Raw genomic sequence first — 24,037 nt, forward strand, 5'->3', positions numbered from 1 at the left:
TAACAACGGTGGCAAGAAAAGTCATAAAATGGGGCAAAACTCACTTTAATAACTGTTTTGCTTATTGACAGAAATTCTGGGCCCAATTGTGGTCATAACTCAAGGACCACCTTTATTGATGGACTGGCATCTGTCAGAAACGGTGTAGGGTTTCCTGCTTGAGCAGGGGGGGTTGGACTAGATGACCTACAAGGTCCCTTGTTCTGATTTTTTTTTCTTCCCAGTTTGGGTTCCTTTTTTTCTTTTCTAATTTGGCTTTAGACTTCGAGAAAGTAACCTTTCTTTTAAAAACCAGAGGCATCTACAACAGGGAATTGCTCTCTTCCTTGACTATGAGGCGGTGGGGTGGGGGGGCGATGAGGCGCCATCCTGAGCTGAGGAAAAGGCGCTGGGCCCGAAGACTCCATCTCCCAGGGATCTCAGCGGCAAAGGCAGGAAGCACGTGACGCTCCGGGGGCGGAGCGTCAGCCGCGCCTCCGAGGCAGCCGAGCGCTGACGTCCTCTTCCGTTCTGCTGGCGGCTTGCAGGAGCGAAGGTGGGAGGGGGCTGCGCGGTCCAGGGGTTTATTAATGGGGAGGGGGGCTGCCGGGAGGGGAGGGGGTATTAAGGGAGGAAGGGAGAGATTCTCATCGGGCTCTGTTTGTTTGGAGGGGGAGGAAACTTTCTGGGGTCTCTGCTTTAAAAAGACCCCCAAAGACAGAGCCTTGGGAATTGGAGGGGGGGGGGCGCTGCATAAATACTACCAAGTTTGCCCTTCCTTGCGGTTCCACCTTTTCTCCTTGGTTCCCAGCCTCAGCACACCAGGCATCCTCTGGTTGGGTAGGACTACAGTTCCCATCTCCCCCAATGAGCAGGTACCTTTCTTCTCCCCCCCCTCTACCCCAGGCACCCTCTGGTTGGGTAGGACTACAGTTCCGTTCCTACATCACCCCCAACCAGAAGTACCCTGAGAGCTACCCTTCTTCTTCCCCTGCCCTGCCTTGCACCCCAGGCACCCTAAGGTTGGGTAGGACTACAGTTCCCATCATTCCTGAACAGAAGCTACCCTGAGAGCCTTTCAAAGTGGGTGGGTGGGTGGGTGGGAGCAAAGAAGGAGGGTGGCCATTCCTTGATTTTTCTTAAAATTCTTCCTTTCCAACCGCCTCCAACATGTAATGGTGGTTAAGGTGGAAGCTGACAATCTGACTAGCAATCAGGGTTTCTAGCCTGATGCCTCAATCACAGCACCAAACCGGCTCCCCAAAGGTTTCCTTCCAGTTGAGCTTCACGCTGTGGATGTCTCCTGTGGTTTTCTGGGAAGTGGGCTGCAATTGTGCTTTTCCGAGATGTATTCTGGATTTACCAATTTACCCTCCGGCCTGGGATTTCCAAAGGCCATACCTAGAGTCCTGCATCCAGTTTTGGTCACCACACTATAAAAAAGAGGTTGAGACTCTAGAAAAAGTGCAGAGAAGAGCAACCAGGATGATGAGGGGACTGGAGGCTCAAACATACGAAGAACAGTTGCAGGAACTGGGCCTGGCTGGTCTAGTGAAGAGAAGGACCAGGGGAGACAGGAGAGCAGTATTTCAATATTTGAGGGGCTGCCACAGAGAGGAGGAAGGGGGTCAAACTGTTTTCCAAAGCACCCAGAGACCAGACAAGGAATAATGGATGGAAATTGATCAAGGAGAGATTCAACCTGGAAATAAGGAGGACATTTCTGACAGTGAGAACAATCAACCCATGGAACAGAAGTTGCCTTCGGAAGTTGTGGGAGCTTCATCCCTGAAAGCTTTCAAGAAGAGATTGGGCTGCCCATCTGTCAGAAATGGTGTAGGGTCTGCTTGGACGGCGGGGTGTGTGTGTGTGTGTGGACTAGATGACCTTCAAGGTCCCTTCCAACTCTGTTCATCTGTATCAGTGTCTAAGTAAGTCCTAGCCAGTTCCTAAACCTGCAGCCACCTGCTGTGGCTTAAATGGATTGATGTTTCTCTGTTAATAGGACCAATGTCTCAGTCCTGAAAGTTTGTCAGTGTTTTGCTTCCTTCTCCGAAAACGCACCCCTTGTGTTCATTCTTCCTTCCAGATGATGAAGCTGCTGCTGCTTGCCTTCCTTGGGGTCTTCTCTTCCGTCCACTGTGAGGAAGGGGCCAGGCTTCTAGCCTCCAAGGCTCTTCTGAACAGATACGCCGTCGAGGGCCGAGATCTCACTTTGCAGTACAACATCTACAATGTTGGTTCCAGGTACGGTGAATCTCGGAGGAAGGACAAATGAAGGAAGGGCCTGTCCTCTTGCTGACCTGGGCACCAGCACAGGAGGGGGCCCTGGGGATAGCGCGTGGCTTCCCACCCCACCCCGCCCGCCCACGCGTATGGCCTACTTAAGGTTGAATGAACAGCTCGAGAAAGAGGCGAATAGTATCTCCTGCCAAGCTGCTCCCAACAACCAGAAACAACAGGCAGGCGATTTTTTTATTTTTTCCGAATTTCCTCTAAAAGAAGAACGCCCGATAAATTATATTTGACAATTCAGGCAGGCCCTGACTTTAACGAACGGTTGCTTAGTGACCATTAAGTTGCAACTGGCTCATATTTATGACGGGGGCAGTGTCCCCGGGGGAGCGGGATATGTGATCTCCTTTTGTGACCTTCTAATGAGCGAAGTCCATGGGCAAGCCAGATTCACTTAACGACCGTGTGCGACTAGCTTAACAGCTGCAATGGGTCAACTCATAAAATATTTCTATGGCCTCTTTAGAGTTGCCAACAGAAAGGGAGGGGGGGGAAGGGGTTTGAAAGAGCAGTGCGGCAGCTTGGAAATCGAAAGCACATTCCATAGTTTTTCAAAGATAGTAACTAGGTGACCGAAGTTTCTGCCGTGCAAAATTCTAACTGGAGAGCATGATTGATGACTTTGGGCTAGGGAGGTGTCCCATTGGAGAATACGAATTACGATACACCCAGGTGGGTAGAGGGAAAACCAGCATCAAGGGTGACAATGTGTCTCAGAGTTGGTTACACCCAGGCATTGCCGGACATGTTAACTCCCAATAAATCCTTTTGAAGTTTTGAAAGTTTGGCTCAAGACTCATGATTTAATTGGGGCAACTGCCGGAATCCTGACACAATGATTCACATAACAATTTGTGGCAAGAAAAGCATCAGGGTTCCAAGTAAATAGATCCATAGCAAGCAAACCTCCGAGGCAGGTAGATTTCCTCAAAGAATAGCAATAGCCCTTAGACTTATATACCGCTTTATAGTGCTTTATAGCCCTCTCTAAGCAGTTTACAGAGTCAGCCTCTTGGCCCCCAACAATCTGGGTCCTCATTGTACTGACCTTGGAAGGACAGAAGGCTGAGTCAACCTTGAGCTTGGTGAGATTCGAACTGCCAAATTGCAGGCAGCAGTCAGTCAGCAGAAGTCGCCTGCAGTACTGAACTCTAACCATTGCTCCACCGCAGTTCATATACCTTTATTGGATATATTGGCACAGATCTGGTGAAAACCGACTCTGAAGCTTCCCGCGGTTTTCTCAAAACTTTCGATCCAGTCACGACACTGTCTGGGTGCCTGGCGACATCACCCCGCCTTCCTCCGACCAGGTGTGAGAATGACCTTGGTTCCCAAGAAGAAAGTCTTGTATTTTGGCTACAAAACCCCAGCTATTTCAAATCCTTCCTCCCTATCCTTTAGCTCCAGTGTGACAACACTGAATCTCCAAGATGGTGCTTGGAGGTCAGGTAAGCTTCAGGGCTGACACTGCATCCTTCATAGGGGATTTATGAACTATATAGCAGCTTACTGTAAATCAGAAGTCAGAGCAACATTTCATTCCAATAAGGTGTCACAAACTGAAACTGATCTACATTCCAGAGACATTAGTAGACCTGCCAAGAATGGATTTAATATTAGTTATGGCATCCAGATTATGCTGGATGTAAAAGATCACGCAATCACACAAAGGTTAATGGTTTAGTTTTTGAAAGTTTAGGATTCCTCTTCTGCTTTCTGTAGCTTTTAGGCCAATGAAGACTCATGGAAAGCTTTTCCCATGTCTTAAGGTTGTTGGTCCTAATAAAGTTACTGTCCAACAATGGATCTAGTTTTTTTTTTTAGGAATCTCCAACCTTGGCAACTTTAAGACTTGTGGACTTCAACTCCCAGAATTCCTCAGCCAGCTTTGCTGGCTGAGGAATTCTGGGAGTTGAAGTGCACAAGTCTTAAATCTGGACAAATTGTTTCAACTTCTACCCTCAAAATGATGCTATAGGGCACTGCACACCAGAACATCTAGACATAAGGACAGTTTTTTCCTAAATGCCATCATTCTGCTCAACAACTAATTCCCACAACACTGTCAACTTATTTACTAAGACTGTATTACTATTATTCCTCTCATCCTTCCTAGTATCTATCTCTTCCCACTTATGACTATAAACTCTTGCTTGTATCTTTAAAACTTATATTTCTAAATTTGTTTTCCTAGTAGGTTTTGAATGTGTATTAGTAACCTATGTATGATTTAATTGCTTATTAATAACCTATGACTACACTAAGTGCTGTATCATATGATTTTTGATGAATGTATTTTATTTTTTCTTGTGTACACTGAGAGCTTATGCACCAAAGACAAATTCCTTTTATTTTTTAATTTATTTTCCTAGTATGTTTTGATTGCGTATTAGTAACCTATGACTATCACTAAGTGTTGTATCATATGATTCTTGTTTAATATATTTTATTTTTTCTTGTGTACACTGAGAGCTTATGCACCAAAGACAAATTCCTTTTATTTTTTAATTTATTTTCCTAGTATGTTTTGATTGCGTATTAGTAACCTATGACTATCACTAAGTGCTGTATCATATGATTTTTGATGAATGTATTTTATTTTTTCTTGTGTACACTGAGAGCTTATGCACCAAAGACAAATTCCTTTTTTTTTTAATTTATTTTCCTAGTATGTTTTGATTGCGTATTAGTAACCTATGACTATCACTAAGTGTTGTATTTTATGATTCTTGTTTAATATATTTTATTTTTCTTACGTACACTGAGAGTTTATACACCAAAGACAAATTCCTTGTGTGTCCAATCACACTTGGCTAATAAAGGATTCTATCCCTATCCCTATCCCTGTTCTATTCTATTGTATTCTATTCTATTCTATTCTATTCTATTCTATTCTATTCTATTCTATTCTATTCAAAAGTTGCCAAGGTTGGAGACCCCTACTCTAGAACCAAACTGTCCCTTGATTTTAAAATAAGCAAAATTCAATTGATTAGTTCTAAAAATGTTTCTATTTGCAGTATCTCTGGCAATACTGAAGCTTCCAAGATGGCTTCCGTCAGGTCAGCTTCAGGGTTTGACAAAAAGTCATAAAATGGCTCAAAATTCACAGAACCACTGTCTCACTTAGCAACAGATGTTTTGGGGCTCAACGGCGATCATAACTCAAGGCCTACCTTGTAATGCTTTGTTCTTGTTCCCTCTTTTCTCTGCTGGGGTGTGTAGCGCTGCCTTAGATGTTGAGTTGTCGGACGACTCCTTCCCTCCAGAAGATTTTGGTATCGTCTCCGGGATGCTCAACGTGAAATGGGACAGGATTGCACCGTATCCTTTTCCCCCACCGAAGGACCCTGATCTGTTGGATGGGTTTGCATGGATTTGATCAAATCAAACCAACCTTTATTGTCAGAGTACAACATGTGTACAATGAGTTTGGCTGAGTCTCCCTTTGCGCGCACACACCCACACCCAACACAACTCACAGTGAAGACAAAAAGGGAAAATCCCTAACCCAGTGAATCCTACTAACAAGCACACAATTTTATGCCCACTGACTTTGGGTGGTTCGTAAAAACAGTAAAATATACAAGAGGCACCACAGGTTAGTTCAGGGACGACATAAGACTGTGCTGTTCAGTTTGGGGTGGTGTGGGGATGTGCCGGGGGCACAGTAAGGATGCAAAGGTGCTTGTGAGCCCCCCCCCCTCCAGACAGGGTGGTGCATGAGAGCTGCCATACAGGTTGGGAAGGATGCGCAAATTAGAAATATTTCATATTTCTAAATATCCTTCTGAGAGAGGAGCTCTGGCCAGTGTACAATTATAATATAACTGATAAACAGCACATAAAAATTAATATTAGGAATTAAAAATTAAATGAGGGTTAAAAATTTCAAAATTCTAGAATAATGACAATGTCAGGGTTCCGGCGATTGCCCCAATCATGAGCCTCGAGCCAAACTTCAAAAGAATCCAAAAGATTTATTAGGAGCAACATGTCGGCACTGACTCATATGAAGCCAACTCTGCCACACGTAATTTATGGTCACTTGTGACCCTGTTTCTCCCCTCAACCCTGGGTGTGTCATAAATCAGATGCATGTTCACGGGCTGGGTGTCATCAATCACATTCTCCAATGAAGGATTTTCGTGGGCAGAAGATCCGGTAGCCTAGCTACAATCTTTGTAAGATTAGCGTGGAATGTACTTCTGGTTTTATTTGCCATACTGCTCCTTCAGGCTTTCCCCCCCTCCTGATTATGGCAACTCCAAAACAGGCATAGGAATGCTTTACGAGTTGACAGGCAAAAGTTAAAAAAGCGACAATCCTAAGATGGCCATTTAGTGTTAGATCATTGTTTCTCAACCTTGAGAGCTTGAAGATGGGTGGACTTCAACTCCCAGAATTCCCCAGCCAGCATTGCAGGACGTTGCATTGCTGGCTGGGGAATTCTGGGACTTGAAGCCCATCCATCTTCAAGCTGCCAAGGTTGAGGAACACTGCTTAGATTATTACAGCCAAGGGCCCCCTCCCAAGGACTAACCTGTTGACTGACGGGCTGATTTCCCAGGCTTCAATCACTTCCCTAGCTGTTTTTGTGCCTACTCATCCAACAATCTTAGTAGCAATAGCTCTTAGACTTATCTATTGCTTCCCAGTGCTTTACAGCCCTTTCTAAAGCGATTTACAGAGTCAGCCTCTTGCCCCCCAACCATCAGGGTCCTCATTTTACCGACCTTGGAAGGACAGAAGGCTGAGTCAACCTTGAGCCTGGTGAGACTCGAACTGCTGGCAGCTGGCAGTCAGCAGAAGTAGCTTACAGTACTGCACTCTAACCACTGTGCCACCATGGTTCTTGTAGTTGCAAAATTGAATGTGTGTCCTTGTTCATTGCAGTGTGAGGCTACCAAAGAGTTTGGACATCTCGTTTGACCACTCATGCATAGAGTGCCTTCAGAATTTGGAATGTTCACTGACTAAATTCAGGGGTCTTAAAATTTGATAGCTTGAAGACTTGTGGACTTCAACTCCCATAATTCCTCCTCCAGTCATGTTAGCTCAGGAATTCTGGGAGTTGAAGTCCACAAGTCTTAAACTTGCCAAGTTTGAAGACCCTTGATATAGATGATTAACAAATAGTTATAGATATTGATTAGAGACAGATTATATATAGGATAGATAGATAGGATAGATAGATGGTAGACAGATATAAGATAGACAGATACAGACAGAGCTATAGATGTTATAAATTAGAGACAGGATATATAGGTACAGATAGATGAATAACATTGATTAGAGAGACGGACGACAGATAAATAGATATAATCTGTAGATAGATATAGATAATAGAGATAAATAGATAACGGAAATAATAGATTGATAGAGATAGATAGATATAATACTGTAGCTGTTAGGATTCCAGCAATCGCCCTAATTAAATCATTATTCTCCTGACAGTAGATAGAGAGGGAGAGAGAGATCGGGGTCTTCAAACTCGACAGATTTAAGACTTGTGGACTTCAACTCCCAGAATTCCTCCTCCAGTCATGTTAGCTCAGGGATTCCAGGAGTTGAAGTCCACAAGTCTTAAACTTGCCAAGTTTGAAGACCCTTGGACCAAATGGTCATCAGCCCAGGATTACCTGTATCCCAAAGTGGAGGGTTTTTTTCCCTGCTGCTTTCACCTGTGTGTCTGACTTCCTTAGCCGTTGACTTGCTCAGGGCCAGCAACGTGTCCCACACTGTGGTCCTCAGGCCACTGAAGGCTGGCTACTTCAACTTCACATCTGCCACAATCACCTACCTGGTGCAGGAAGGGGGACAGGTGGTGGTAAGTCACAGGCGCCTTGGCCTGAGGCCAGGATCTGCCAGCGTTCACTGGTTAAATTAGTAACTTTTCAGGCAAATATTTATTCGACTCTTCCTGACCTTGGGAGGGGGGCGCGTCGTGGTGGCTCACCAATGAAGACGCTGTGCTTGTTGGCAGCTCAGTTTCGAGACCCCAGCGCTACACGTCAGAGGGAGCTGCCATCCTCGCTCCAGCTCCTGCCATCCTGGCAGTTTGAAAGCATGCAAATGCGAGCACATAAATAGGTACCACTTCAGTGGGAACAGTAATCTCACTCTGTGATGATGTGCTAGTCACATGATCATGGAAATGTCTTCGGACAGCGCTGGCTCAAGGGCCTTGAGACAGATGAGCACAGAGATGAGATCCTATATCTGGCAATGACTAGCAGAGTAAAATCCCCAAGGATTCCTTCCTTTGTTCCTGAAATTTGATGTTACAATATTATGATAAGGCAGGATTTGAAGTTTCCAATGGTCATTTCTTCCGCTAATTCTGCGCAAGGGACTTGGAAAGGGTTGTATGCATGCCACAATGCTCTAGGAAGCTCATTGGGCTGTTAGGTAAATTAGATTAGGATAGGACAGGACAGGACAGAACAGAACAGAACAGAATTCTTTTATTGGCCAAGTGTGATTGGACACACAAGGAATTTGTCTTTGGTGCAAATGCTCTCAGTGTACATAAAAGAAAAGAGACATTCATCAATCATTGATTCAAATAGCTGATGATTATTCAGTGAGTTTGGGGACAGGGATCTTTGGGCTTTTGAGGACAAGAGTTTTTGGGGTCCTGGCGTCCAGCATCCCCTGCCAATCAAGACCGCCCCCTTAATTTCTTTCATTAGGTCGGCTTCACCAGTGCCCCAGGGCAAGGAGGGATCTTGGCCCAGCGGGAATTCGACAGGAGGTTTTCACCGCACTTTGTAAGTAATCTTGAGTTCACTCCGACGCACCTAATTTGTGTCACTGGGAATAACTGAGTTCAGATAGTCCTCAGCTTATGACGACTGGTTGAGGTTACAACAGACCTTCCTAAGGCCACTTATGATCCAGAGTCAGAGTTCCAATGGCCACACACACACACACACACACACACACACACACAATCACATTTCCAACGCTTGGCAACTGGCCCAGCTGTTTGCAGTGTCCTGCATTCATGTGACTGTAATTATGTATGTATGTATGTATGTATGTATATTTGTGAAGTCAGGCAGCTTCTGCCCAGGTTGACCACTTCCCCCAATGCCCGAGGGGCCTGGGACAATATCATCCTGAGCTCCTGGACTCTCCAAACATTCCAGGGGAGAGATGCAGTCCCTTGTTGGATGGTCCCAGTTTCAACCCCTCCTCTTCCTCCTCCTCCTTTGAACTGGGACCCAGTTGTGGGTAAATGATTCTCTGAGAGGGCCTCTGCTGATTAACCAATTAAATGTGAGCCAGCAGTGTGCGGCGGTAGCCAAAAAAGCCAACGCAATCCTAAGTTGCATTAACAGAGGGGTACAATCGAGATCAAGGGAGGTATTAATATCACTCTATAAAGCCTGAGTAAGACCACACCTAGAGTACTGCATCCAGTTTTGGTCAGTACACTTTACAAAAGATGTTGAGACTCTAGAAAGAGTGCAGAGAAGAGCAACCAGGATGATTTTAGCGGACTGGAGGCTAAAACATACGATGGACGGTTGCAGGAACTGGGCCTGGCTAGTCTAGGGAAGAGAAGGACCAGGGGAGACAGGAGAGCAGTCTTACAATATTTGAGGGGCTGCCCCAGAGAGGAGAGGGAGTCAAGCTGTTTTCCAAAGCACCTTTAAAAGGCCAGACAAGGAATAATGGATGGAAAATGATTCAAGGAGAGATTCAACCTGGAAATAAGGAGGAATTTTCTGACAGTGAGAACAATCAACCAATGGAACAAAAGTTGCCCTCGGAAGTTGTGGGAGCTTCAAGAAAAGACTGGACTGCTGTCTGTCAGAAATGTAGGGTCTCTTGCTTTGGGGGGGGGGGGTTGGACTAGATGACCTCCAAGGGTCCCTTCCAGCTCTGTTCATCTGCATCTGATATCTGGGTGGGCTGGCCTCAGTTTCTCTCCCATTTCACCTCCTTTGCTTCCCTCTCTTTGTAAAAGCTGGACTGGGCCGCCTTTGGCGTCATGACGCTCCCTTCCATCGGCATCCCGCTGCTGCTGTGGTACTCGAGTAAGAGGAAGTACGACACCCCCAAGAACAAGAAGAACTGAGGCGGCCCTTCGGAGTGGGCGCTTCCCCTCATCCAGGGAGGCTGCCAGAAGGCGGAGAAGCGATGGGCTCAGCTCACGGAGGGTCCTCCTTTCGCCATCTGAGAACTTCTTTCCCGTTTGAAAAAGGGGGAGGGGATTAAAAAAAAGGGATGTTTTTTTCCTCTGGGCAGCCTCGCACCCCTTCTCCCTGCACCCCATTTCTTCTCCTTTTGAGACCTGCTTCCCTGGATCAAAAAAAAAGGATGGTGCAAGGAAGAAGATCACATCCCTGGTAGAGGAAACGCCGGAGCCAAAAAGAGGTCGAAATATGGCATTGGCTTCCTTATCCCCTCCCAGAGATCCTTTCCGATCTGCATTGGCAGATTTTTTTTTAAAGAAAAATAAATCTTAAAACTCTCCGTTGGGTGTTTGGTGGGATTTTACACACACACACACACTTCCTTCTCTTTCTCCTTCTGTCTGTCTGTCTGAATAGCATCTTAAAAGAGAAATTATTATTATTATTATTATTATTATTATTATTATTATTATTATTATTATTATTATTATACTTTATTCATTAAACATGAAACTCAGTCAAATGAACATTCAAAAATGCATCAGAAATACCATGACTGGTGCTAATGCTTGATACAGGTTGCTGCCAGCATCCTAGGTATCAACCAAGTACATTATTATTGTTGTTTTGTTGTTAATTATTATTATTTATTGGTTAATCTTTGGGGAGATTCACAGCCTTTGGGGCTGGTTGGCAGCTCAACAGCTCGAGTCCTAACCAAGGACCTAGGAACTGTTCAGGTAGCGTCGGAGGATATAAGCTGTTCCAAGGAGGGTGGTTTTTTGTAGAATCAGGGTATTTAAGTCTGATAAATTCAGGATTTCCAAATAGCGAGGCAACCCCCCAAGGGCTCCAATTGGGATAACACACAATTTCTTTTTCCAAAGTTGCTCAGCTTCAGTTTCTAACTCCCGATACTTTGTGATTTTTTTTTTCTTGCTGCGTGTCTTCAATACGTGCATCACCAGGTATTGCAATGTCAATGAACCAAACCCTTTTTCTTCTCAACTATTGTTATGTCAGATGTGTTGTGGGCCAAGTGCCTGTCAAGTCTGAATTCTGAAGTCCCACAAGATCTTTTTCATTTTCCAGAACCTTCTCAACCTGATATTGAATTTATATTGCCACCTATTTGTAGACAAGTAAAGATAATGGATTTACATTGGGTGTAGGTTTAAAAGAAAGGGAAAAGAAATCTCTTTTCCAGTTAAGGATGGATCATAAATGACCTGGACGAGGAGACAGAAAGGGAACTCATCAAATGTGCAGAAGACAACAAGCTGGTGGAAATAGCCAATAGTTTAGAACGGGTCTCCAACCTTGGCAACTTTGAGACTTGTGGGCTTCCACTCCCAGCTGGCTGAGGAATTCTGGGAGTTGAAGTCCACAAGGCTCAAAGCTGCCAAGGTTGGAGATCCCTGATTTAGAAGATAAGTTCAGGATCCAGAAGGGTATAGACAGACATGGACACTGGGCCCTAACCAACAAAATGCAATTAATGGGTGAGAAAAGTAAGGTTCAGAACTTAGGGTGGACATTTGTTATTGTTTGCTAATGGAAGCAACCTGGAACTAAGGAGACACTTCCCAACAGTGAGGACAATTAACCATTGGAACAGCTTTCCACCAGAAGTGGGTGTTCCATCACTGGTGGTTTTCAAGAAGAGTCTGGACAGGCACTTGTCTGAAATGGTATAGGGTCTCCTTTAGGGGGGTTGGACTAGAAGACCTCCAAAGTCCCGTCCAGCTCATTCTAGTATAAATACATAAGTACAGAATAGGTGGTATAACTCCCAAGGTCCCTTCCAACTCCATTATTTGGAGGAGGAGGAGGAGAGCAGGGTCTCCTGTTTGAGCAGGGGGGCTGGACTAGAAGACCTCCAAGGTCCCTTCCCACACACTATTCCGATCGACCAATGGATCAAACTCCGCGCGGGGGCAGCGGAGAAGGCTCGGCCGCGGGGCGGGGCTTGTCGGGAAGGGGCGTGGCCTCCGCGCAGGTGGGTGGGTCCCGCTCCCACCTCCAGCTCGAGCAGATCTGAGGCACCTGCGAGAACTTCCCTCCGGAGCGGCAGTTGGGGTTGCTCGCTCTGCCTTGTCTGCCAGCCCCATGGTGCACTCCCAGCTGCCCGTCGTGGCTCTCCTCCGCCTGCTCTGCGCTCTCCTGTTGCTGCCCTCGGCGACGATGATCCCCGGGGGCCTTTCCCCGAGATCCGTCACGGATCCGGACGTGCAGGAAGCCGCCGAGTTCGCCGTGCAAGAATACAACGCGCTCAGCGCAAACGCCTACTATTACAAGCAGTTGCGAATTGTGGAGGCGCAGTCCCAGGTGTGTGTCTTGGGGAGGGTGAAACAGCCTAGTTGGGGTCTTTTTGGAATAGCCAAAGCCCTGGGGGTGCTCTAGGTACAACGTAAGGGAATTGGGGGCTGTAGGTACAATGGAAGGGAATTGGGCTGTAGGTACAATGGAGGGGAATTGGGGGCTGTAGGTACAACAGAAGGAATTGGGGGCTGTAGGTACAATGAAGGGAATTGGGGGCTAGGTACAATGGAAGGGAATTGGGCTGTAGGTACAATGGAAGGGAATTGGGGGCTGTAGGTACAACGGAAGGGAATTGGGGGCTGTAGGTACAATGGAAGAGAATTGGGCTGTAGGTACAATGGAAGGGAACTGGGGCTGTAGGTACAACGGGAGGGAATTGGGGGCTGTGGTACAACAGAAGAGGAATTGGGGCTGGGTACAATGAAGGGAATTGGGGGCTGTAGAGTACAATGGAAGGAATTTGTAGGTACAATGGAAGGAATTGGGGGCTGTAGGTACAATGTAAGGAATTGGGGGCTGTAGGTACAATGTAAGGGCATTGGGCTGTAGGTACAATGGAAGGGAACTGGGGGCTGTAGGTACAACGGGAGGGAATTGGGGGGCTGTAGGTACAACAGAAGAGAATTGGGGGCTGTAGGTACAATGAAGGGAATTGGGGCTGTAGGTACAATGTAAGGGAATTGGGCTGTAGGTACAATGGAAGGGAATTGGGCTGTAGGTACAATGGAAGGGAATTGGGGCTGTAGGTACAATGGAAGGGAATTGTGGGGCTGTAGGTACAATGGAAGAGAATTGGGCTGTAGGTACAATGGAAGGAATTGGCCTGTAGGTACAATGGAAGGGAATTGGGCTGTAGGTACAATGGAAGGAATTGGGCTGTAGGTACAATGTAAGGGCATTGGGCTGTAGGTACAATGTAAGGGCATTGGGCTGTAGGTACAATGGAAGGGAATTGGGCTGTAGGTACAATGGAAGAATTGTGGGGCTGTAGGTACAACGGGAGGGAATTGGGGGCTGTAGGTACAATGGAAGAGAATTGGGGGGGACAGTGTATGTGTCTGGAGGTGGGAGGGTTTTTTGGGGGGGCAGCCTCATTGGGTCCTCAGAGTAGCCAAAGGATTTGGAATTCCTCTGGAAACAGTAGAAAGGTTTGGGGGTGCTGGAGGAAGCTTAGGGGGTGTTCGGGGGCTGTTATCGTGACCCCAAAGGACATGATTTCTGCTGTTCGTATCTGATATAGAAATATTTCCTCTTGCATTGATTTTCTTGGGTGGGCGGGTTGGATTAGATGACCTACAAGGTCCCTTCCAACTCTGTGACTCTGTTGCTGTTCTGTTATTGCTCCTCTCTAGTGATAAACTACTTCCTGGTTTGCAATCTATGTAGCTGAACCTGTTCTGGGTTTTTCCCACCTGTAATTCACTTTAAGGTCACATTACTGTATTTTTTTTCTTCATTTAAATCCAGGTAGTCGCAGGGGCGAAATATTATCTGACGATGGAGTTGATGAAAACCAAGTGTGCAAAGACCACCGGCAAGCCAAAGGTGTACAAAGAGATCCAGAACTGTGAACTTCCTCCAAAGGCTCAGCAGGAGGTGAGATCAGATGCCAAAATCTGATTATGTATATTTAATATTTAGTGGACAAAAGCTCCTTTGTTTGAGGTCAGCAGGCTCAGCTGTAAAACAAAAACAAAAACAGATTTAAATTCTTTTCATGGATGGTTTTCAGTTCAAAACAAAAGTGAAGCTGAGCTGGAACAAAAATAAGAATTGTGGATTTAGGCTGACCCAGAGGAACCATTCACACAGCATCACATAGCAGGCTAATTGGATTATGGATATTATTTTTCCTAGGTATTTTGTGATTTCCTAGACTAGTGTGAGGTGGAGCTCTCGCCTTACAATCAGGAGGCTGTGAGTTCAATCCCAGGTAGAGGCAGATATTTCTCTGGGCAGGATGAGAATATATCTGCTGAACAAAAAACTCCGTATTGGCGAGAGGAAGGGCATCCAGCCAGTAAACACTCCACTAGCTCCATTCAGTTGCCCAGATTCCACTATGCAAGGGTTGCTAAAGGATAATAATGATTTTGTGATTTCCTAGCAAAGTCAGAGTAGCTTATGGCTCCGTCGGATGAACAGGCTGAGCAAAGGGGTCAGTGGTGAGCCAAGGGGGTTGTGTGAGGGGCAGAGAATCGAGCAGACCAGCCTCCCCACAGCTGTTGGGGCACCGGAGTTTTGAACTGATCCTGTCCCCGTGGGATCTGTGATGAGGGAACCCTGAAATCCAGTGATGACTTTACGGTCTGGCAAAACTCCAGAACTTGCCTTGGCAGTTGGACAGGATTAATCTGGATGGTTATTCTGGGGTGGGGTCAAGGGTGGGATTCAAATTTTTAACAACCGGTTCTGTGGGCGTAGCTTACTTGGTGTGCGTGGCTTGGTGGACGTGACTGGGTGGACGTGGCTTGGTCATGTTATTGGCTGGGCATGGCCAACTCAATATCACTCACATCGAGGCACGCATCTCCTCGACTGGCCTCTCATGACTGTGGGGATGCTGCAACAGTTGTAAGTGTGAAAAACGGTCATAAGTCACTTTTTTCAGGGCCATTGTAACTTTGAATGGTCACTCCACACAAGCAAAGTACCAGCAAAGAAGGGGAATAAAAATCCAGAGAAGTTCCTGAGACAGGAAGTCTAGTCCTGCCAAGAATGTAATAAGGGTTAACGGACAGGCAGTTTCTGTAAGCAACACCAGAATGTTTCCTTCCTGCCTTCCTTACAGGATTAGCCCAGTAATTTCTTCTAACAACCGATTGTCCAAACTGCTTAGAATGTTAACAACCGATTCTAGCAAATAGGTGCAAACTGGTAGAATCCCACCCCTGGGTGGGGTGTTGTGTCTTAGATAAATTAAATGAAGAGATAACGTTGTCTCCAGATTTATTATGTCATGTGAATTCAGCATCTTTGCGTCTCTGTTGTTTTCTGGCAAATTGGTTTTCTGTGACTCTTGGCAGGCAAAGGTACAAGTACAGATTAGACGAAACCTAACTCGAAAACAGTAACTGCAAGATGGACCTTGGAGTCCTAATGGACGATGACTTAAACAGGAGCCAGCTGTGTGCTGCAGCAGCCAAAAAAAGTGAATACAACCCTTGGTTGCATAAACAGAGGCACAGAATCAAAATCACGTGAAGTATTAGCACTGCTTTATAAAGCCGTAGTAAGGCCACACCTGGATTACTACCTCCAGTTTTGGTCCCCATATATCAAAAAAAAGATGTTGAGACTTTGGAAAAAGTACAGAGAAGAGCAATTAAGATGATTGAAGGCCTGGAGACTAAAACATATGAAGAACGGCTGTGGGGTTTGAGTGTGGGCTAGTGTAAAGAAAAGAAGAAATACGGGGACATGATGGCCGCATTCCAGAATTTGAGGGGCTGCCACAAAGAAGAGGGGGTCAAGCTATTCTCCAAGGCACCAGAAGGACAGGACAAGAAGCAACGGATGAAAACCAATCAAGGAGAGAAGCAACCTAGAACTAAGGAGAAACTTCCTCACAGTGAGAACAATTAACCAATGGAACAGTTTGCCACCAGAAATTATGGGTTCTTCAACCCTGGAGGTTTTTAAGAAGAGGCTAGACAGCCATTTGTCTAACATGGTATAGGGTCTCCTGCTTGAGCCAGGGGTTGGACTAGAAGACCTCCAAGGTCCCTCCCAGCTCTATTCTGATTAATGACTCTCAGTGGCAGCCAGACCATTATCCCACAGCTATTATTATTTGGGAAGGGCCTCCACCACATGGTCTGTGATGGGCCACTTCCACAAATATTTTGGCCATTGAGTAATGAGTTTAAGCTTGGAGATCCAGGGCGGAGCCGAGCAATCCCAGATGGATTTATTTCGTCGGTTAGTCGACTATCAAAATAAGGCCGGGTGTAAACATCCAACATTCAAAGGCAAAGAATGTCACAAGTTGATCCTTCCTGCATTTAAAAGATTGCTCATCCTCCATTTAAGGAAGAAGGTGGGGCCTTTTTCAGCCGAATGACAGCCTGCCACTCATCTCAAAATAATTTTAAGATAGGTCACCGTCTATGATATATATCCCCATTCTTCCCTCTTAGGCTGTCATTAATTATAAAACTTGGCAAATCTTGGCACTGAAAGGCAGCACAGGTGTGAAAAAGGGATGTGTGTCTAACCTCTGCTTTTCTAACCCACTTTTTAAAATTATGTAATTTGTAGGGCTGCTTATCGCATAGCATAGAACAGAATAGATATTGGAATGAAGGAATAGAAGAGAAGAGAATATAGCAAATAGAGTAGAGTAGAGTAGAGTAGAGTAGAACAGAGTAGAATAGAATAGAATAGAATAGAATAGAATAGAATAGAATAGAATAGAATAGAATAGAATAGAATAGAATAGAATAGAATAGAATTCTTTATTGGCCAAGTGTGACTGCACACACGAGGAATTTGTCTTTGGTGCAAATGCCCCAGTGTACATAAAAGAAAAGAGACATTCGTCGAGTCAAGAATCATAAAAGTACAAACACTTAATGATAGTCATAGGGTACAATAAGCGATCAAATCATACTAAGAAACAATATAAATCGTAAGGGTGCAAGCAACAAAATTACAGTCATACAGTCACCAGTGGGAGGGGAAGGATGATAAGGAGTGATGAGAACATTAATAGTAATAGTAGTGCACACTTTGTAAATAGTTGGACAGTGTAGAGGGAATTAGTTGTTTAGCAGAGAAAAAACTGCCCTTGTGTCTAGTTGTTCTGGTGTGCAGGGCTCTATAGCATCGTTTTGAGGGAAGTTGAAACAGTTTATGTCCGGGATGTGAGGGGTCTGTAGATATTTTCACAGCTCTCTTTTTGACTCGTGCAGTATACTGGTCCTCGATGGAAGGCAGGTTGGTAGCCATTGTTTTTTCTGCAGTCCTAATTACCCTCTGGAGTGTGTGTCTGTCCTGTTGGGTTGCAGAACCAAACCAGGCAGTTATAGATGACAGAATTTAGATTTAGTGATTCGAGTTAGAATGGCACTGGAAAAAGTGACTTATGATTGTTTTCCACACTTGTAGTGACCGTTGCGTCATCTGCACGGTTGCGTCATCAAAATGCAAAAAGCTTGGCAACTGACTCGCATTTATGATGGTGGCAGAGTCCCGGGGTGGGGTCACGTGATCCCCTGTTGCGACCTTCTGACAGACAAGCCGAGTCAATGAGGAAATCTGTTTCGCTTTAACGACCATGTTACTATTTTAACAACTGAAGTGATTCACTTAGCAAATGACAATCGCACTTAGACTTTTATCCGGCTTCTTCCCCTCTTTGGAAGAGTTTTCTAGCTCCCGCTGCCTTAAGAAAGTTCAAAACATTCTCAAGGATCCATCTCATCCTGGGCACACAACACGCTTTTTTTTTTTGAACTATTACCACCTGGCAAGACGGTACAGGATAATAATAAAAACAAGGACAAATAGGCTGAAAAACAGCTTCTATCCCAGAGCAGTCACTCTATTGCAGTGGTGGCTAACCTTTTTGGGCTCCTGTGCCAAAAATTGTGTGCGCACTTGCACGCTCATATGCCAGCACCCAGAAGGCAATGCGCCTCTCCCCACACCCCGTACACATGCGCACGCAATCCCTACCCACCCGCCCCTGCCACCCCCTTACCTGCACTGCGCCTCACAGCTGATTTTTGGCTGGTTTGAGGCCTTTTTCGGCCTCCCAGAGGCTTGAGGAAAGCTTTTGCAGGCCGAAAACTAGGCCCGTTTCACCACTTCCGGTATTTTCAGAAAACCAGGAAGTGATGAAACAGGCCTAGTTTTCAGCCTGCGGAAGCCTTTCTCAAGCCTCTGGGAGATGGAAAAAAGCCTCAAACCCACCGAAAATCAGCTGTGAGGCGCACACATGCGCAGTGAGGTAAGTTTGCCTGCTGCTTGCGTGCCGGCACAAATGGTTCTGCGTGCCACCTGCATGCCACCATCACAGCTCGATTGAATTCTACTGTCTAGTGCACCATGAATGCAATATCAGGTTTTCTATTCAGTTGCATGGAATGTGAAGGATGTGTGTGTTTTGTTTTATTTTTTATGTACAATGTACACTGAAGATAGGAGTGGTGCAGTGGCCTAGTGGTGGGGCTCTCACCTCACAATCAGGAAGCTGTGAGTTCGATCCTAGGTCAAGGCAGACATTTATCTCTCTGGGCACGATGAGAAATATATCTGCTGGGGGGAAAAGACTCCACATTGGCGACACGAAAGGCATCCGGCCATTAAAACACTCTGCTAGCTCCATTCAGTTGTCCAGACTCCACCCCGCAAGGGATTATTGGGGTTGTTTAAAGAAGATAATGATGACAAAAATGGCAATTAATTTCATTGTACGAGGTGCAATGACAATAAATTAACTCATTAATAAAACTATTAAGATGCGCAGAGCTGGGGCTCAACAATCTCATCCTTGCTCCGTCCTTCTTTCCAAACTTAAGTCACTTTGGAGGCTCTCTCGAATTAGGTCACTCAGGGAATTATAGTTGTCTCAGCTACCTGGAACTATCCCCACGTCTCAAGAGAAGATGGGATGAGCAAATTGCTTTGCTGACCAAGCTGGCTTTTGCTAATGAGCCCATTGCCATCAAGTGCTCAGAAATAAGGTTGCTTCACAGCAGTATCTGTTTGAGGTTCTTGCCCAATAAAACACCCAGCTGACAGGACTGCCATTTCCGGTATTTTCCTCCTCCTCCTTCCTTTTTTTTTTTTTTTTTTTAAGACAGACATCTGCTGCCCCTCGGTATTTGGGGCTTCCTTCATTGTAATTTTAAAATACATTAATTATAATATAGATTACTAGCTCGATACTCGTGCTTTGCTATGAAACTTGTGTGGTCAGGCTTAGTTTTTGGGGAGGGAAATAAAGGGGGGAGGGAAATTCAGCCTCTGCCTACCAGCATCCATGCATCCTGTTAGTGGGTGAGAGAGAGTTGAGGGCTGTTTGGAAACTGAAACAGCATTTGCTATGTGAGCAATGAGACAGCAAGGAGCCTGGGTGAGGCTTAGCTCAACTGTTCTGTACAAAAGCTGCTTGGGGTTGTGAAACTGAAACTCCTCTCCTCTGCTTGTGTTTTGCATTTGGAACAGATTTCTTTTCAGGTGGGGAGGGGGAGTAGAACTCCTTAGCATCAGAGCGTGTTAATAATAATAATATAGGCAATCCTAATGCTCTGATGGTCATTTTGAAAAATCCTTTCTTTGTGAGCCCCTAGAAGCCAGGAGGAACATACATGCCAAATTTCAAGTTTGTAGTCTTTACGGTTCTGGAGATTTTGTGATGATGCGTGAGTGGTATTTCACTTTTATATATATAGATTATTATAATATAGATTGTATAGAGTTGGAAGAGACTTCAGAGGTCATCTAGTCCAACCTTCCCACCCAAGGAGAAGACCCTATACCATCTCAGACAAATGGCTGTCCAATCTCTTCTTGAAAGCCTCCAGTGATGGAGCACTCACAATTTCTGGAAGGTAGTTGTTCCACCGGTGAATTGGATGGGTGGTTTGGTGACTTGGGGAGATGGGACCTGTAATCCGCTGTGCCAGGACTCCATATTAAGAAGGTAAAGGTTCCCCTTGCACATCCATGCTAGTCGTTTCCGGCTCTAGGGGGCGCTGCTCATCTCCGTTTCAAAGCCGAAGAGCCAGCGCTGTCCGAAGACGTCTCCGTGGTCATGTGGCCGGCAGGACTAAACTCCGAAGGCGCATGGAACGCTGTGATCTTCCCATCAAAGGGGGTCCATATTTTTCTACTTGCATTTCTTTACATGCTTTTGAACTGCTAGGCTGGCAGACGCTGGAACGAGGAACGGGAGCTCACTCCGTGACGCAGCACTGAGGATTCGAACTGCCGAACTTTCTGATCGACAAGCTCAGCGTCTTAGCCACTCAGCTACCGTGTCTCTCCATATCAAGAAAGACCAAGCTAAATCCTTTGATTGCAGATGGTGTGTGCAGAATTCCCCCAGAATCTACGTCAGCGCATGTAATTTGTTTCCATGAAGGGTTTATATATTGTGGGGTCCTTGATGCTCCCTTAGCTTAAGTTGTTTTCTTGCAGACATTTCATGACCCAACTAGGTAACATCTTCAGTGGTAGGAAGGTGTTTATCAATGCCCACCAGCTATAACAGGGCAAGCCGCCGCGCAGGTAGCCCTAGACTTATGACCACAATCGAGCCCAAAATTTATCTTAAGTGAGACATTTCTTAAGGGTGCTTTGCCCCATTTTACGATTTTTCTTGCCACATTTGTTAAACGAATCACTGCCGTTGTTAAATTAGCAACATGGGTGTTAAGTGAACCTGGTTTCCCCATTGACTTTGCTTGTTAGAAGGTCACAAAAGGGGATTCACATGACTCTGGAACACTGCCACCGTCATAAGTATGAACCAATTGCCAATCAGGTGACTATGGGGATGTTGCAACGGTCATAAGTGTGAAAAACGATCATAAGTCCCTTTTTTCAGTGCTGTTGCAACTTTGAACTGTCACTAAATGAACTGTTTGTAAGTCGAGGACTACCTGTATATAAACAGAGAACAAACCCTTGTAGCACTGATGATGTTACCAAGTTGGGTCATGAAACGTCTGCAAGAAAACAACCAGGCTCCAAGAGCACCATTTCAACCCTTACCTATAAGTTATCTTTTCTACTGATAATTTATATACCACCAAATGTTTCAAACGCTGATTATCTGGGTTTCCCTTCTTCTTTTTTCTCTTCATTCTCTTTTAGAAACTTACTTGCCGCTTCCAAGTCTGGTCCCGTCCTTGGCTGCAAAAGATTGAGTTGACAAAGATGAGCTGTAACTAATCTGGACAGCTGGGATGGACTCACGAGATGACCCCCAACATGGGCAAATGATCCTGAGTGTGTCCAGCGGCCGAGAAACCTCTGGTGTTACAAGCTGAATTTAGAGGAAGCTTTGCTTTTTTCGTCTGTCATATATGACCCTTCACAAATCATGAGTCAAATGATTCACTTAAGCCCCAGTTCAGTTTTTTTCCTTCTTCCTCAGTTTCCCTTTCTTTTCTCTAGCTTTGTTTGCTGTAGTTTGCATTAAAGAGAAGACAGCTCCAAGTGATGAGTCAATTGTTAATTGGTTTTAATAAAGCTATCAGATGATGTTTCCGGCTGGTGTCCCTTTCTTGTCCAAATCCCGTTGAAGGGAATAGTAATAATAAATAAAGAAATGTAGTAGAATACATTATAGCAGTGGTGGCTAATCTTTTTGGGCTCCTGTGCCAAAAAGTGTGCATGCGCTTGCACGCGTGTGTGCCAGCACCCAGAAGTTAATGTGCACTCCCCCACGCCCCCTAGCATGTGCACGGAATCCCCACCCCCACCCCTTACCTGCACTGCACCTCACAGCTGATTTCCGGCTGGTTTGAGGTCTTTTTCAGCCTCCTAGAGGCTTGAGGAAGGCTTCTGCAGGCTTCGCAGGCCGAAACTAGGCCCGTTTCATCACTTCTGGTATTTCCGGAAAAACAAGAAGTGACGAAACGGGCCTAGTTTTAAGCCTGCAGAAGCCTTCCTCGAGTCTCTGGGAGGCCAAAAAAGGCCTCAAACCGGCCGAAAAGCAGCTGTGAGGCACGCGCATGAGCAGTGAGGTAAGATTGGCTGCAGCTTGTGTGCCGGCACAAATGGCTCTGCGTGCCATAGGTTCACCATCACGGCATTCTAGCATTAAGTAGAAAGTTACTCTATAGACATTTGCTGTCTTGAAAAATATATGTTATCCTGGTGTAAACTTATTTCCGTATGCATTTACTCATTGTTGAACATATGCCTGCAATCAATTGCATCCTCCTATATCAAGTATATGGTCCTGTTATATAAATCCTTCATGAATCCTCCCAGAAATGATCCTTCCATAAATTCCACCCCCATTTCTCCCAGGAATTGGCACCTAACTATATCTCCAACTGCCAAGGCAATTTGCAAACACACCTTTAACCTATGGTGTTAACAAAAGGCCAAAATGATCAATTAGGGAGACAATGGAGAAAAGATAACACTGCCAGAAAAGAATCTGTTGCAGGAATATGTAAATCTTAGTTAGATTACATGACCAGAGATTTACAAAGTAATTAGAGAATCAAGAACAAAGGCTTTTGCGTGTATAAGAAGGACAGGACATCTTTCTGTATTTTGTAGAATTTTCCTCCCATGTCTCTTGTGATGTGCTAGGAATTTCTTAACCAGAACTTGTAAATTTGATCAAACATAAAGTCTGCTTTCTTTGATTTGCACGCCTCCATTTAAGTCTTTGTTTTGGTTCATTTTTGGCTTAAGCGTACTGCCAGACCTTACACCATCTAACCATGTTGTGACACTCATCATGTGTAAGGACCAGACTCTTCCCCCCCCTTCAGACGATAAGAATGGACTTTCAAAAACTGGGTATTTCAACAGGAATTCTTTATTGAGGGTCTGGTATTGTTTTGACCCAAACCCTTTTCCAATAAAACAAACATGAATCAAAGGGAAGAGAAACCTTTTAATGATTCTTACGAATTCCCGTTTAAAAGGCTGCTGCAAACTAATTAATTTTGATAAGCATGAGCCTCGTCAAAACTCTGCGAGGCTGCCAAGAATAACAGATAAGGTTACCTAGAGATATTTTGCAACACAAGAATCTTCAAATACCAACTTAAGATACGGTAATGTCCACGAGGCTGAGTTTCAAAATGTCTTTGCATTCTGCAAAGAACGTTCACTTCACAGCTGGCTTTTATCTTCTTGAAGGAGGGGCCATTACCTTGCAGCCTTACTCCCGAGTCGCCCATGCTGTTGCAACTGCTCTTTCCTGAGAGCAATCCTGTGCACACGCGCACTTGGCACAGGCTCCTCGGGAACCTCCTCATCGCTGTTGCCAGCCCCCACAATCTCTGAAGGCAGCAGTCCGCTCCCTAATGGTCCTGGCCCCTCATCTGGCTAACCACAACATGCAGCTCAGATAAAGGGAGTTAGAATCCCTCCCTCTTAGTTTGATGTGGATTTCGCCAATACGCAGAAGGAAACTTGTTATTTTCCCCTCGCCTCTGAGAACGTAGCTAAGAAGAGATTCCCAGAAAGTTTCTTTCAGAATTGGAATTTATATGGCCCCTTCTCCTCTTTTGCCATCTCTTCGAGAGGTGAGAAGTTTCCAGGCATCTGGGGTGCCAGGCAATGGTTGTAAATCATAAAACAGTCTGGAA

General features: G+C 45.3%; 2 protein-coding genes and 1 long non-coding RNA gene across 4 annotated transcripts in view; all 3 read left to right on the forward strand.

The window, feature by feature from the left end:
- LOC148129481 (uncharacterized) overlaps positions 1-23,083 on the forward strand; it is a 342,063-nt gene extending 318,980 nt beyond the window's left edge. Inside the window, exon 2 of the long non-coding RNA XR_015745340.1 lies at positions 22,500-23,083. This is a non-coding gene — a long non-coding RNA (uncharacterized LOC148129481). The remainder of the gene's footprint in view (positions 1-22,499) is intronic.
- Positions 501-10,764, forward strand: SSR2 (signal sequence receptor subunit 2). Of its 2 annotated transcripts, none has more exons than XM_087943469.1 (6): positions 501-535; positions 2,069-2,226; positions 5,503-5,601; positions 7,999-8,107; positions 8,973-9,050; positions 10,256-10,764. In XM_087943469.1, exons 2-6 carry the CDS (start codon positions 2,069-2,071, stop codon positions 10,364-10,366), a joined length of 555 nt encoding a protein of 184 aa, XP_087799595.1. In that variant the 5' UTR covers positions 501-535; the 3' UTR covers positions 10,367-10,764. The 2 variants fall into 2 exon arrangements, with proteins under 2 accessions (XP_087799595.1, XP_087799596.1); XM_087943470.1 differs by lacking the exon at positions 10,256-10,764 and adding an exon at positions 10,021-10,101.
- Positions 11,615-21,964, forward strand: LOC113424657 (cystatin). Its single transcript, XM_026686467.2, has 3 exons — positions 11,615-12,752; positions 14,214-14,342; positions 21,573-21,964. The coding sequence occupies exons 1-3, from the start codon at positions 12,534-12,536 to the stop codon at positions 21,648-21,650; spliced, it is 426 nt and encodes a 141-aa protein (XP_026542252.2). The 5' UTR covers positions 11,615-12,533; the 3' UTR covers positions 21,651-21,964.
- Positions 23,084-24,037: the final 954 nt, after the last annotated feature.

The sequence above is a fragment of the Notechis scutatus genome, chromosome 14, assembly GCF_049901735.1.
Source record: "Notechis scutatus isolate UNSWTSFEM ecotype Mainland chromosome 14, rNotScu1.2, whole genome shotgun sequence".
Taxonomy (NCBI): domain Eukaryota; kingdom Metazoa; phylum Chordata; class Lepidosauria; order Squamata; family Elapidae; genus Notechis; species Notechis scutatus.